The 14149-nt window shown below is 45.8% G+C and overlaps 1 protein-coding gene across 3 annotated transcripts in view; it reads right to left on the bottom strand.

Moving 5' to 3' along the window:
* Positions 1-14149, bottom strand: part of SHC4 (SHC adaptor protein 4) — a 35562-nt gene that overhangs the window by 13854 nt on the left and 7559 nt on the right. For all 3 annotated transcript variants that reach the window (XM_072870890.1, XM_072870888.1, XM_072870889.1), the window contains exons 2-5: positions 11310-11380; positions 4242-4305; positions 3240-3359; positions 1562-1615 (exon numbers count right to left, since the gene is read on the bottom strand). In XM_072870890.1, the coding sequence (XP_072726991.1) occupies positions 1562-1615; positions 3240-3359; positions 4242-4305; positions 11310-11380 (309 nt within the window). The remainder of the gene's footprint in view (positions 1-1561; positions 1616-3239; positions 3360-4241; positions 4306-11309; positions 11381-14149) is intronic.

The raw sequence follows: 14149 nt of genomic DNA, 5'->3' as shown, positions 1-14149 counted from the left end.
ATCAGAAGCACCGTACAGGACCAATGCAGTATATTAAAAAAAAAAAAAAAAAAACCCCACACACCACTAAAAAGGTAAACAAGCCCTGGAGAATTACCCATCCAAACCCCTGAGCAGAGATCTGAAAATACATCCCTGATTTTCAACACTGGAAATGTTAAAGACAAACTAGACAGCCAGCATCTAGCACATGGTGCATACTTCAAAAACAAGTCAGCTTGAGGACATATTTAAATCATTTAACTATCAAGAAAACTGGAATTTGGAAATGAAGCTTTGTGATGCTCAGCACAACAGTGTACCAGCTCTTGGAGCTGCTTGGAAATCCGTATCAGGAAGGGTCTGCAAGACCCAGGGACTGTATTGTGCAGTGTATTAGGTGTATTAGGATAGCACAGGCATCTAAAGGTGAAATTTGGACAACTCAGAGTCTTAAAATGCCTTAACCATTAAATGGGATCTTTAAGGATGTAGTAATTGGGCACCAGGCTCATGCAGTACCTCCCTCTTGGGTGCAGGACCAACGGCGCAGAGCCTGCACACATGCTCCCTCCCCACTTCCCAGCCCAGCTCCAGAAAGCTCCTGTTCTCAGGCAGCTTGGGCAGCATCCCTCTGAGCAGAGCAGAGCAGAGCAGAGCAGCTGGGCTCCTTACATCACCCACATGGCCCTCCAGAGAAGATCCGTCAGCCACATAGGGATGGTTCCCAGCTATTTCCCCTTGCCTGCTCCTAAATCCAGAGAGGCATATCTTTCATTTTCCAGTCAAAGCTGGATATGGCTTCCACCCCAGTTATCAAGAGCATGACCCAGAGCCTTCTGCTTTCCCTGTTTCATAACACAAGAACAGGAAGACATTTAACAAAATTGAAGGGCAGAAAATTCAAAACTGATTAAAAAAAAATACTGTTTTCATAACACATGGAGTGTGAAATTCATAACATTGGCAGGGCTGGGCTTGCTTAGATTTGAAGAGGGAAGAGGGCATGTTTATGGATGACAAATTCCCTGCTGACAATCATTGCAATAAAGAGTTGGGAAGAGGATAGAAAACCTCTTGCATGACAACATCAGTGAGTTCATGACTACAATACTAGGAGAAAAACCTGTATCTGCAGGAAAAAGAAGGTTATGCCATGTCTGTCTTACAGGAGCTTTGACTCAAAATTAATCTAAAATTTAGAGGTGCTGGCGTTGACTGCTTTTGTGACAGGTACCGGATTGATTACAGGGACCACAGAACTGATGCAATTCCTATGTTCGTGTCTTCTTATTGTTAGGTCCCCAAGTCTGGGGGCTTTTGAGTGAACTGAGGCTCACTGATGGAGGAGGGGAAGGTAACTATACAGATCTATCAAAGATCCACTGAGTCTCTGTTCCAAGTCTCCTTTCCAGTCTCAGTCCCTCAGTTGTCTTGTATTACTGGTCATGATCCAGAATTGTGGTGTACTCTGTTAGTGCTTGTGGATAGGAAGGGATGAAGCAAAGTATTTGCAGGTACTTTTATTCTCATAACAATTTCATTATACCTGCAGAAGTGTATCTTATAAATCAATACTTACTGGGTCACCTCCAGAAGCAAATGAGATGGACTGCATGTGATGGTTGGCAATAATCTGAAAAGCATGACAAACTGGTTAAAAGTGCTTATGTGCCACAGAATTAGAAAACAGCAGAGCATATATCTTCATAGAGCAAGCAATTAAGTTCATGACAACCCAATCCATTAATACATACACATATCATTTGTGAAGGAAGGAGCTAACAATAGGAGTATTTTTGAGACTACCCATTCATGTTTAGTAATGCCTAGATCCCTGATTAATCGTCCTTAAAGAGTTTCCAGAATGAATTCAACCACCAACTTCTAACCTGGTCAATATGAAGCTAAATGAAACTTTGAAAGGGGAATAACTGGAGACACTGGATGCATTTACAAAGTCTGGAGAAATTAATTCATTTTAATTTATTTAAATGCATAGTGTATACAACGGTAGCATTTTTATGAACAGGCCCCACCAATACTCTGATCATATTCTCTCTCACCACTAGCACCAAACTGTTACCTGGTAGAGATTTCACTAGCCAAATCAAGCATCAACTTTTCATGGTTTCAAACACTACCTCATCTCTGGAGACAAACTGTTCTTTATTATAAAATCATGTGCAATAGATTATGCAGGTGGGAAGACAATGAAACATGGCAGCAGCGCAAGAATAGAATAAATAGGATTTTCCATTTGCAAAGGTCTAGTAATAAAAGACCTAGAAAGAATTTCAAGACAGTGCCCTGCACACCTGTGTGTGCAGTAACAGGGCACATCAGTGCTTTTGGAAGCAGATCTGGCTGGCTGGCTTTTAGTCCTGTTAAGAACAGGTTAAAAGGGCCATACTTTAGCTGCCAACCCCCAGAGTTTCACCTGGTGTAGGGAAGCCCCTTGCTGCTGTACCTGAAAGGAGGGGAAACCTGGTGCCATAGACCCTTTCTAGCACAGGGGTCCAAGGGACAGGAGACCTCTGTGCTCTGGTGGAACCCCAAGAGCTGCCTGACACTCAGCATGGCACCAGCTCAGTGCAATGATTCCTCAGAGCCAGTGAGCCAAAACTACCTCCAGCTTGGAGTGAAACCTGGCTCCGGGCGAGATCATGCTGGGAGCTGAAGCCAACAGCTGATGGAGGAATTAGGTGGGCAGCACAAAGCTCCTCATCACATCTGCCAAGAAGGGAGCACACCCCAGTTCCAGGGCAGATCCAGGCTCTCGGGAACACATCTCGATGGAGCCCAGAGACTTTGCAAAGTATAACTGATAATGTTCATATATTTCCCAGCTGTAAAATAGCTTTGAACGACACCAAAGCCAAGCTCTGACTCATTATTTATACTGATCTTTTTTTTCCCCAGGACTTGTCAGAAACTCCAGTCAGGACTAGTGCCTTGTTTATTAGGCACTATACAGGCAGAGACACACACAGAGAAACAGTTCGCCAAGTGCTTAAAGATCCCTCCCCAGGGAAGACACCATCATAAACAAGAAGGGCATGTGCTGCATGTCCAATTCCTCCCAAGTGCTCTCGTTTTTAAATTCAGAGGCATCATGTAATTCAGCTTTACCAGGCATGCACAAGAAGACTAAAGGCTGCTGCTTTCCCTTCGAAGCGCTCGGCCTTTCTTTCAGAAGCCACAAAAGGAGGAGAATACAGTAGCACGGAGAAAAGGACACCGATTTATATGTATCTTACCTGCTGCGTGTCAACATTAATCAAAGTGAGGCTGCTTGTTGAAATGGTCAGTTTTATATTCACACCAGAAAACTGAAGGTTACTTTTGCCAAGTACAGAAGACAGAAACTTCACTGGAGGCTTTGAACAAAGAAAAGAAAGAGGCTGTCAGCTGAGCCTGTCAGGGGCAGAAACATATCAGGGTCAAGTAGATTTTACGATATCTTATTGAGAATTTCAATGGAGCAAGGATAATGGCTTGATCAAATGCAAATAGATCTTCTAACAAATATCAGCTCTGAATACAATACTTAGAGGCATGGTTTTTATGTCAATAATGGGAAAAAAGTTTTAAAGCAAACTCCCAGTGAGCTAAATGTTATAGCTGGCTCAGTAATTCGGAACGTGTAATTTTCCTGCTGAACTCTGCTTCGTTTCCTAGGAATGAAGCGTTTCTGAGTAAATCAAGAAATTCTCTCATGTATTCATTTTTCAGGAGCGTGTTCATTCCTCCCGAGCCCCACAGTTACAGAAGGGAATCGGTATCTTCCACTGGGGACGACCCAACGGCAGCCACTGACATTGCCCCCTCACTGCATCCCAGTTATTAAATAAATGATGGGCCCACTAAACACTGCCATTTCAGTCATGTTTAATTTTTTATATATAAATAACAATCGGGTAATCCTCCAGTGAACAAGCTCCCTTTTGCTATCAAAAAGACCTCCTACATTTTACCAGCCAGAACCTAAAACTTGTAAAGCACTAAGCAATGCAAAGGCTGGTAGGAGCAGGAAATCTGGGCAAAGCATTAATCCTGAAGAAAATAAGGTAGGGCATGGCCTCAGCCCCAAACCGAGCAGGCTAAACACCCTGCTACAAGCACTCTTTCATGTTATACCAAGTTCAGATGGATTAATGTGCACCAACTCCAGCATGGACTGAAGCCTGTTAGGGAATCACATATCCAGCTTATCAAAAGCAGATATAGAAAATAAATTGTTCAGCTAAAACAGTATTTACCTTCCGCTTTTTTATAGCTCCATTTGTACCTGATACAGCTTCACACAGTCGGCTTATTGCTTCCCTGCAAATAGAAAAATACAGCACAAACTGTTGGACCATTTCACATGCATCATCTGTAACAGGGCCAGCAACCCTACAATTTATTGTTATCGTCCCACTTATAAACACTTAAATCTTCTGGAAGGTCTTTCACAGTTGTTTTTCTTTCTTCTTTCCTCCCACTGTTAAAAAAAACCCCTATTTAACAAAATACAGTGATTCAGCAGCCTGGTTTGGGTTGATTCTTTTTCTTCATAAAACACATCAGTTTCACCTAATGAAAATTTGTTTTTTTAAAAAAAATAAACTCATCGCAAGAAACGCAAACAACCTAATGCCTTTAAACCCTTTTTCTCAGTATGGCTGATAGGTCTCTTGCTTGGGAGGGAGGATCTCCTCCTGCCTTAATCCTTCGTATTTAGAGCAGCAGGGGCATGCTGAGTGAGCCCAGCTGGGTGCCCTGATTGCCTTTCTGGTGTTTGTGGTTTCTCTTTTTTTAAGAAAAAGGTGGGGGGAAAAAAAAGGACATGTAATCAGCTTCTCCAGTTTTTTTTTCAGATCTGAGCTCTCAATCCATATCTTTCCAACCCTGGCAGGTGTGTCCCAAACTAGATGTCCTTTCCCAGCCACCCACTAATCTCTACAGGCGCCACTCAGTTAGGGGAGCAGAAGGGTAAGGCATAAAGCATTCACGGTGTTTATTGGTCTATATCAAAGACAGCTAAACTACACATTTAATATAACATAGTGGCACACTGCGCCTTTTTTCCACCCTTGAACAAAGAAAATCCTGATATATGCTCCAGCAGGTGACTGGTTTGAACATACGGTGGAGCACTCGACTGCCCTGATCGAGGTTAGCACAGCAGCTGGAAAAAACCCTCTCCTGGCAGTCGCAGGCTTTCCCCTGACTGATACTCACTGTTTTGAAGGCAACGGAAAAATGGTGACTTACTGGGCTGGGATGTGCTTAGCAAGTTTCCTTAACCTTGCCCGGACATCCCAGTCTGACCCGCAGCTCCCGACCTCTCCAGCTGCCCTGGCCCTCTGCCACGGGGCTGCCGGGGTGAGCTGCGCCGCCGTCCCCCGGTCACCCTCTCAGGTTCGCTTCCCATATTGGGGAATTTTATTTTAAGGCCATAGCCTCAGCCTTTCTCTCATGGCTGAAATCAGACTTGGGCTTTCAAGGGTTGGGATTTTGTTTTGTTCTTAAGGGGAAGGGAATTAGTTTGTTTAATTATTTGTTTATGTTATTGGACTATTACCCAAAAAGCTAATTAGGAAATGAGCTAGTTAGGAAAGTTTGTCTGTTTTCAGATCCTGGTGCGTGCGTGGGAGGAACATGCCACTGGGCTTCATTTCCTGAGAAAGTTTTGGTTCAGAAAGGCTAAAAAATATCAGGGGACCACACAACAGTGAGAGGCTCCAGCCAGATATGTCCCACGAAGCAGAGGTGCGCTGGTGAGGAGCATGGTACCCCCCGGACGCTGCGTCGTGGCCCGGGAGCAGATCAGACCGCAAGTAAAGCCAGCACAGCGCCGGGGAACCACAGCATCGCTGCTGCCTCCTGCTAAGTGCCCCACAAACGTTGCTACATTGATGGGCTATGTGCTTAAAGCACTGAAGATCAGTGATGCTACATCGAGTATTCCTGTCAGAGAACATGCTGAGAAATTCAACCTGGAGACTGCCAAATTAATGGAGACCTCACCCATGGCAAAATAATAAAAATGTAATTAATATGTTCTGAGTGAAAACAGCAGGGAAGAAAAGAAGCCTCATCGTGGGCAACACAAGATGGGTCAGAAACACAGCCTTTTAAACACTGCCTTTTTTTAGCCTTTTAAAGCAAAGCGCTTCCCTCTGCACAGCTGAAAATACGCTTTTGAAGCAGATTCCTGATATCCTTCTTGTTTAGCTCCTGTTTTATTTAGGTGTTACGAGTAGAAAGGCCAAAACTAAAAAAAAATAAATGGGAAAGGCATCCTGCAGGATGATCCTGCAGATTCCAATAATCAGCTTGGAAAATGAGAGCTCGTCTTCTCATTCAATATTAAAGGAAATTAAAATCAGAGCCAAGACATTAAGGCTACCTGGAGCCTTCAAGTCTAGCTCCACCTAGAAAGAAAACCAGATACAGAACAAATTGGAAAAACAGGAAAGTCATCTATTTTGGTGACAAATGCGTTCTCGCACACTTCAGGCAGCCCATGTGGAATAAGGAGTCATAGGCAACACTGCCAGCAACAGACCTCATTCTTGTGCAAGCCAGTGTGGTCACTGCCCACTTCACCACGCTCTGAAGCACTTGTCCAGCAAACGGGAACCAAAAAGTAGGCAAACCATTTCTACTTAATAGTTTCTATCACCTCTCTTTGGTAGGGGAAATCATCTTCTCCCAGACATTTCTTGCTGGATATCTCTGGGTGGTTTTCCAGGTGATCTAATAAACCTTCTCTAATATTATTTCAAAGATGTGAAAAGCAGCAGTTTGGTAACACCTTGCTGCGACACTTAAACACTTCTAACCTTCGGTCATTTCCACAGGGCAGGTGGACCTGAACTAGAAACTGCACTGTACACTAGGAAGAAAAGAAAGTCTGGATATGTCCACAATAACCTGAAATAGGATTTACCGTATCTGTGTTTTCTTCCTGGAAATCTGCTATTAATTCATTCTTACAGCCATTCATTTTCAATCACTTGCTCAGGCAAGTCTCTGCTTTTAGATCTGCCGGATGGCATGTACCTGTACATAGGTCGCCCAGTTAATCTGCTTGTTCCTGGATGAATGTGCAACCTGATGGGTTCTGGCATTTGCTTGTCTGTTATCTTCCAAATCTGAGGCAGTAGCAGAAAATGTGGCCTTGTTATTCCAGTCATGTTGCTGCTTTTTCTTTCTCTCCTCCTTGTCATTCATCCCAAAGCAAACCACTTTGAGGGTTTTTTTGTTTTTCTTTTAAATCACCCTGAATGAGATAACTCCACTTGTGTACTCTGCAGCAGCTCTTCCCGACCCTGGGAGCCACAGAATGAAATCGGGAGAGCTGTGAGGAATTTAAATTGTTCTTGTAGTTTAAGGCAAAGAAAATCTCGCTCCTCAACTCCTCAGGCATCTTCTGCCATTTGAAGTGGAATCACTGTCTGTTGGTCCTGCAGTGCCCACACGATTACACAAACTGGTCATTGTTTCATTGACAGAGTTTTCACTTTCCATAGCGAATGGAAGAGATTTGGGTCAGCTCTTTTCGCTATCCTGAAAAATATTACTCTGAAGCACTTTGGTCTCCTGGGCTGTCTCCAGCAGCAGACCTACCGCAGAGGCAGAGGTCCCGCTCCTGGCCCCAGCAGATGCCCATCCATTGCAGGAGGAGGTTCCCAGGGGTTATTCTGCTGGGCACCAGCTCAGTGAGGATCAAGGCTGGCACAGTTCCCTGGGGGCACCTCTGTGGGATCCGGGAGGTGGGGTGGGGATGGGGAAGCAGGACCATTCCTCTTCGACTGGGACACTGAGGCTCCTGAACACACTGCTGCAGGCAGCTCTCCGCTTTCTGGGCTGGGACACACTGAAGCGGGACAGTGGCACAACCCCTGTGCCGCTGAGTGCTGCAAGAGCTGGCGGCACAGGGAATTTTGCATTGCTCCCCAAAAAGCCTGGTGCAGGCCCCCAGCCCTGCAGGGCACTGCTCCCTCTGCCCACTGGGTTAGCAGCCAGCCACCCGGCCAGGCTGCAGCCACTTGGCGAGGGCTTGGCAAGCTCTGGGACAGGAGGGAGTGGCAAGGACAGCCCCAGTTTTGGCATCCATACGCCTTTAGATCAGCTCAGCTGTACAGTCTGCAGGTTTTCTCTGGGTCTGCACCTCTGGAGTGAAACCCACGGCAGATGCCCCTTCTCGCTCCTCCCAGAGTGTGCGGGAGAGCGCTGCGCTGGCAGTAACAGTGAGCCGCTTTGTTTATTGTTCCCCCAAATGAGAGTAAAAGATGAGAGATGGGCTGATGTAAGCGAGTAAGCATGCTGTTGAAGATTTGCTTTTAAGCATCTAGGGCTCTGCCTACACTATCTAACAGAAAGGGATTGTGCATCTCAACAAAGTTGAAATTAATCTTCCAAACAAAGTCAGCCTTCTTCCAGCAGCCTTCCCCAGCAGCACGTTTCAGACGCCCTTCGCCGCTTGACCATTTTCAAGTTTGCAAGTTAATGCCCTGATCTGAGACACAGAATCCCTTTTTGCATAAGTGCCCAAATATAATGACTAATAATAAGCTTGATTTAACAGAAGTGGGAGACGTGTAAGAGGAAAAAAGCTAAAGGGCTGGACAAGCGAAGTGCATGTCAGGATCCAGCAAAGGCAGGACCTGCCACAGCACAAGGGCGACAGCCCGAACCCATCTTGTACTGAGTAGAGCAAGCACAGCACGTTTATGGGTGACCATTCAGAAAAATACAAAGCATCTCAAGCAGAGGAACCTGTTACCCTTATTGTTATTTCTTGGTGTTACTCTTGTCATCTACATGGATCACAGATTTCTGCAAAATGGGAGGGGCATCCTAAAAGCGTGTGAATTGGGTCACAGGTAGGCAACGGCAGGGAGCTGGAAACTGCTGCAGCGAAATCTCTTCTGCCAACCTCCTCACCACACAGCCGCCAAGGGCCGAGGGTAGAGAGCACCTCAGTGCCTGGCCCTTCCCTTGCTACGCTGTGGTCATTCAGCCTGATGGCCATATGGCATCTCTGTACCCCACGGTCATTCATAGCACTGGAGAGGCCACTTTCTGCCTTCCCCAACCCTGTGCCTGGTAAGTGACTGAAAATGCCAGTCCAGCAAGAAACTAGAAAATAAATCCTCCACACTCATCTCTTTTGACTCCTCACAGCACTTTGGCAAACACGAGTTTGTTGATCTTTCCAACATCCATGTGAGGTAGGTAAATCATATCTTTAATTACAGAGATCGGGAGACTAAGAATGCAAATACACATAAAGCAAGGCAGGGAGCAGACATAATTAGAGACCCTTTCTGCATCACTTTAAAACAGAAGATGCCTCTTTGTTTAGTGAAATGCAATCGGAGTAAAAATATTTTTTATCCCCAGTACAAATAACAGAGATGATTAAAACGGGATCATTTCCAATAACTCCTTGGTTGGTGCATTGTGCATGCCGTCTATAAACTTACTCCCCTGGGAGAACAATAGGGGAATAATCAATGTTATCTTCACTCCAGTCAGCTTGTAATCGATTGAACTTTAAAGTTTGCATGCATGAGCTCAGCACTTCAGCATTCGGTTTGCAAACAGTTTAAGTTTTGAATTTCTCATGCACAAAAGAGCCCGTTAAGGTCAGCAGTGGCATTTTTTTAGGTGATGGAAATATTTCCATTGTTAAATTTTCACATAGCTCTGGTTAACAAAACCTTACTATTTGGGCCAAATTTAAGTTGGCAAGCTCTTGTCACACAGTAATTCCTAGTCATTATTTTCCAGACAAACCATCCAAAGCTCTCTTTTGTAAGTGTAGCAGCACACATACTCCATGTCTTGCAAACGGGAGATAACCTCGCTCTTTGGCTGAGGCTGTTGAAGAATACAGTGGCTTGGTCCGAATGCGCCAGGCTGATTGCTTTGGGCTAAGTGTACTGCATGCCTCTGTTTGATCAGTAAACAACTAGGCTGAGAGGAACTGGCTGAGAACATGCTTATGCTGATTGTAAATGTCAACAACCACTGATTTTGAATATAAAACAAATCGGGCAGCTTTTGAGTGTGGTATGCTTGAGTGTGAAGGACTCAAGTTTTTCAGTTTCTTCCTTTTAGCTGATAAGTCTTGGAGCCAATAGGTAGAAATGTAACATTTATCTCTTCATGTTCCTTTCCTTTCTCCAGGATTTCTTTGATACGAACACTTGAGGAAAAGCATCTGTAAATCATCTGCCAGCAAGAAGGAAGAGTTGGGCAGGCACAGGAAGCCTCAACCACGCGCCTGGCATCCTCAGCACGAACCATGCCAGAAAAATAGCTGAGGGGAGGAGGGAACACATCTAAGGCCGGGCCAAAATACCCTGCACCCCCCACCCCTCCAAAAAGCCTTTGGAGGTGCCAGAATGGCGGGTGGCTGAGCTGGGAAGAGGGTGCTTATTTTGAAAACTCAAACACTCCTGCACTGACAGACTTACAAGAATAAAGGTAAAAATAAAACCGGGCTTTTCTGTTCCTGACAGGACATTTCAACAACCCCACAGGTGCATATGTTAATAATCTACACCCAGCAACCTGCAACAGAAGTTGCAAGCTTTTTGAAAGACCACAAAATATTTCACATTTAAGCCACATTCAGTTGTATCTGAGAGTGAAACATCCATCTTTTTCTGATTTGCAGCCTGGAAGCTTAGGCCTGCAGTACAGTTGGAAATGGCTGTATTTCAACACATTTTCCTTGTGGCTCCGCTTCCAGCTGAGCCTGGCCTTGGCGCAGATGGGGCCAAGCGATGTCACCCGCCTGATAAAAATGCATTAGATGGCCTTGCTAGATGGAGGGACCGACGGCACTTTCTGCGTCAGGTGTGGAGCAGCGTGGCAGAGAGGCCTGCGAGCATCCCGGCTCACCACTTCGGCCGCCCGCAGCCGCAGCAGCACCAGCAGATTTACCCTGTGTCTTGGGTGAGCGGCGCAGGCAGCGCTGAGCTGTGCAGGCAGCGCCGAGCCCGCCTGCGTGGCCTGCCTGCTGCCCGCACCCAGCTAGCTGGGGATCTCTGTACCCTGCTGCGACTGCAGGGGGAGGCTCTCTGCATCCAGAACGAGAACTGGGAGATAAATTAGGTCTGTGGCTGAAACAATTCATTTTCCAATGCAAATAGCCTATTGTAATGACCAAATAATTCAAATCATCGCTTGGGAAAAACAAAAAAACCCCATGCAAACTCCTATTCAAAATTGTCTCAGAGCTTGGCACGCACCCTTGGCTTTATACAGAAATTAGCGCTCAGGCTTTTAATTCTTGGGCTGAACTTCAGTTTGATACCGCCTACCTGGTGACTTGCGTTCGCGTGCCAAAGTCCAGGGACCTCATTGACTGCAGCACTTCAATACAGCCCATGTACTAGGGAAAACAGAGAGACAGAGGGAAAGGAGGACTTTGTTAATATCTAGCACACAGGTAAGAGGAGGATCACAGAAGGAAGCAAATGTGATTTCCGTCCACTAAGTATATGCAGCACCACAGTCTAAACGGAAAATCAAATCAGCCATCCTAAGGCTGCTTCCTAAATAGATCTTGTTTTACTGAAAAGTGTAGAGAAGAGCAATAAAGATACCAGTGGCTTCAACAACATAGCACAAAAAAAAGGTAAAGCACTCTGGGGACACAAAATTCAATCATTCCTTTTTTCCGATTCTGCTTATTCTCACTGATTAGCCTGTGGCACTGAGCTGGGAGGAATACATGAACGTTGGAGGGAAATTCCCTGCGAGCACAGGGGCTCCGGAAGCCCCACGGGACTGATGCACGTAGAACCTTCGTGCAGAAGAGCTGAACATCCCTTCAGAGCAGCGGGGGGCATTACTAGGCATGAGGAAAACCACTGGCTCCATGCTGCTGCACGTCTGATGACAAATAACCTCTGCAGAAGATGAAGGAGGTAGAGTTGCAATTCCAGCTCATAGCAACAGCTCTTAAAAGCCTGCACTATAAACTGACCTGCTTTAAATTAGAGGCTGACTCCCACGCTTCTGTTGTATGGGGCAGAGCTGGGGGCTTTTTCTATACTCATTTGGGATTTGCATAGGACTACTTTTCAGAAGCATCAAGAATGCGATGGTGTGTCAGCCCATAGACTCCTTTGATGTTATGTACAAACCTATGGAACTTTTTCATCTCAATGAAGTGTGCTAGGCTAAGTCTATCCACTGAGTTTACCTCTCCCAAAACATATCTTACTAATTCTTTCAGCATGTCCGTCGATATTCATCTCTCTGCTGTTGAAGCACTCTGACATCTCCATTTCACAAGGTTGGCATAGGTCTGAGTCTCTCAGTTTGCATCCCCTCTTCCACAATGAATTCTCCTGGAGGGAAAAAGGCTTTCGGGAGCATCCTGCAGTGCTCACGCAGTGCCCGTGGGCTGCAGTGACAGCCTGCCTGCGCAGACCTCTCCTGCAGAAAGGCAAAGCTTCTGGGATACAGCAGGCAGCCTGGAAATCCCAGGCGGGGACGTGCATGCTCTGTCCTCTTGTTCTGAATGGACGGAGAAAGCATTCTCTGTCCAGAGAAATGTACTGTATTTACCTCCTCTGCTTCACTTTGCTTGTGAATCAATTTTTCTGCTGGGCCATTCAGACAGGGTTGGATTTAGGTATCTGATTCAGCTTTGGAGACTTTCAGAAATGAATGTGTGTGTTAAAAAGAGAACGTATGTGTGCAGTCAAGCAGGGATTCCTCAACAATTGTATTATCCCTATTTTGGTTTCTTTCCAGATAGCAATGTAACCCTTGGGAGAACTCCAGAATTAGGTCAGAGCCCTGGAAGGACATCAATAAGAATCTGAAGGGTTAGCAGAACTGCTTCCCTAATGAACATTTAATGACTTTGTAAAGGACTCTGAGAGCTATCTTACTTGTTAAAGATATTCCTTCTTAACGGGAACAAAGCAAATGTGGAAAATATGTCTAGAGCCTCAGCTTGTAGCACAGCAGAGACCTCTGATCCTACAGCATAGGTCAAGTATCCTGTGAACTGGTTGGCTCCTCTAGCCTTGAAAAAAGAAAGACTTAGAGGAGTAGGTGAGTCATATGCTGATAAGTGAGTCCCCACTGCATCCTGAACAGATGCGTGGGAAGCTACTCTAAGCAAAGATGAAAAATCAATATTAGGTTTTTGCATAAGTGACCCTGAGTGAAGCTGAACTTATCAATGATTCACAAAAGATCTTTTTTTTTTCTTTAAAAGCCTGAGTAGGGAAGTGCATTAACATGGCACCTCACTGCATCCCTCATTTATTTTAGCTGCTGTTGGTTATCTAAACCAGCAGTTAGTAATGGCTGAGCCTTCACATCTCAGTAGGAGGGTACAGAGAACCAGCACAGCCCTGGGCAGGGAGACCCCACGGGACTGGGGCAGAGGAAGTCGGGGTCACAGAGCTGGGGAGAAGCCATGGAGCACATAAAGGACAATGGGATACCAGAAGCCTATTCAAGAAAACAAAAGACACTCTCCGAGGAAGAAAAAGTAATTAACAAATAAACAAGGAAAAGATTAACCCCTCCATAGCTGAGTCTGATGAGCAGCATGACTGGTGTACGAGAGAAAGGGGAAGGCAGGAGACAAGGGCATCACCTGTCTCAGAGAATTCTTCTGCGCCTGGACTCCAGTTCAGGTGGTGCCCCTACTCCCCATCCTGTATACCCCAATCAGCAGCTCCCACAAAAAGCTAATGGGCTCCTCCGGGGATGCAGGGTCGAGGCCACCTCCCGCTTCCCTGCTGCAGGGAGGGTTAAGTTAAAGCATCGGCAGGGCAGCAGCCAAAGGTGCCCTCCTGCAGCACCCCGGGAGAGGCAGCCACAGCCGAGCACAGCCCTTGCCCCAGCCCAAGCTATCCACGAGGTGTTTTTATATCGAGGGTTCAAAGGTGGTGTCCCAGGAAGGGGGTTCATCTTCCAAAGCCCCACAAAGAGAAGCACGCCTCAGCTTCACTGAGCTGCTAGAGGAAGCTGGGGGAAGCTGGACACAGGCACAAGGGCACTATAACCAGCCCAGGGCAACAAGCACAGATATAACTGCAGAATTCAGCTACCTATAGAAAAATAAAATGCCAACACTGAAACAAGCCAAGCGCTAAAGACTTGACATCGCCAGTGAAAGCGGATGCTGAAC

Source organism: Ciconia boyciana, chromosome 8 (assembly GCF_034638445.1).
Source record: "Ciconia boyciana chromosome 8, ASM3463844v1, whole genome shotgun sequence".
Lineage (NCBI taxonomy): Eukaryota > Metazoa > Chordata > Aves > Ciconiiformes > Ciconiidae > Ciconia > Ciconia boyciana.
Note: the sequence above shows the minus strand (reverse complement) of the source record. Positions and strands in the feature narration are given on the sequence as shown.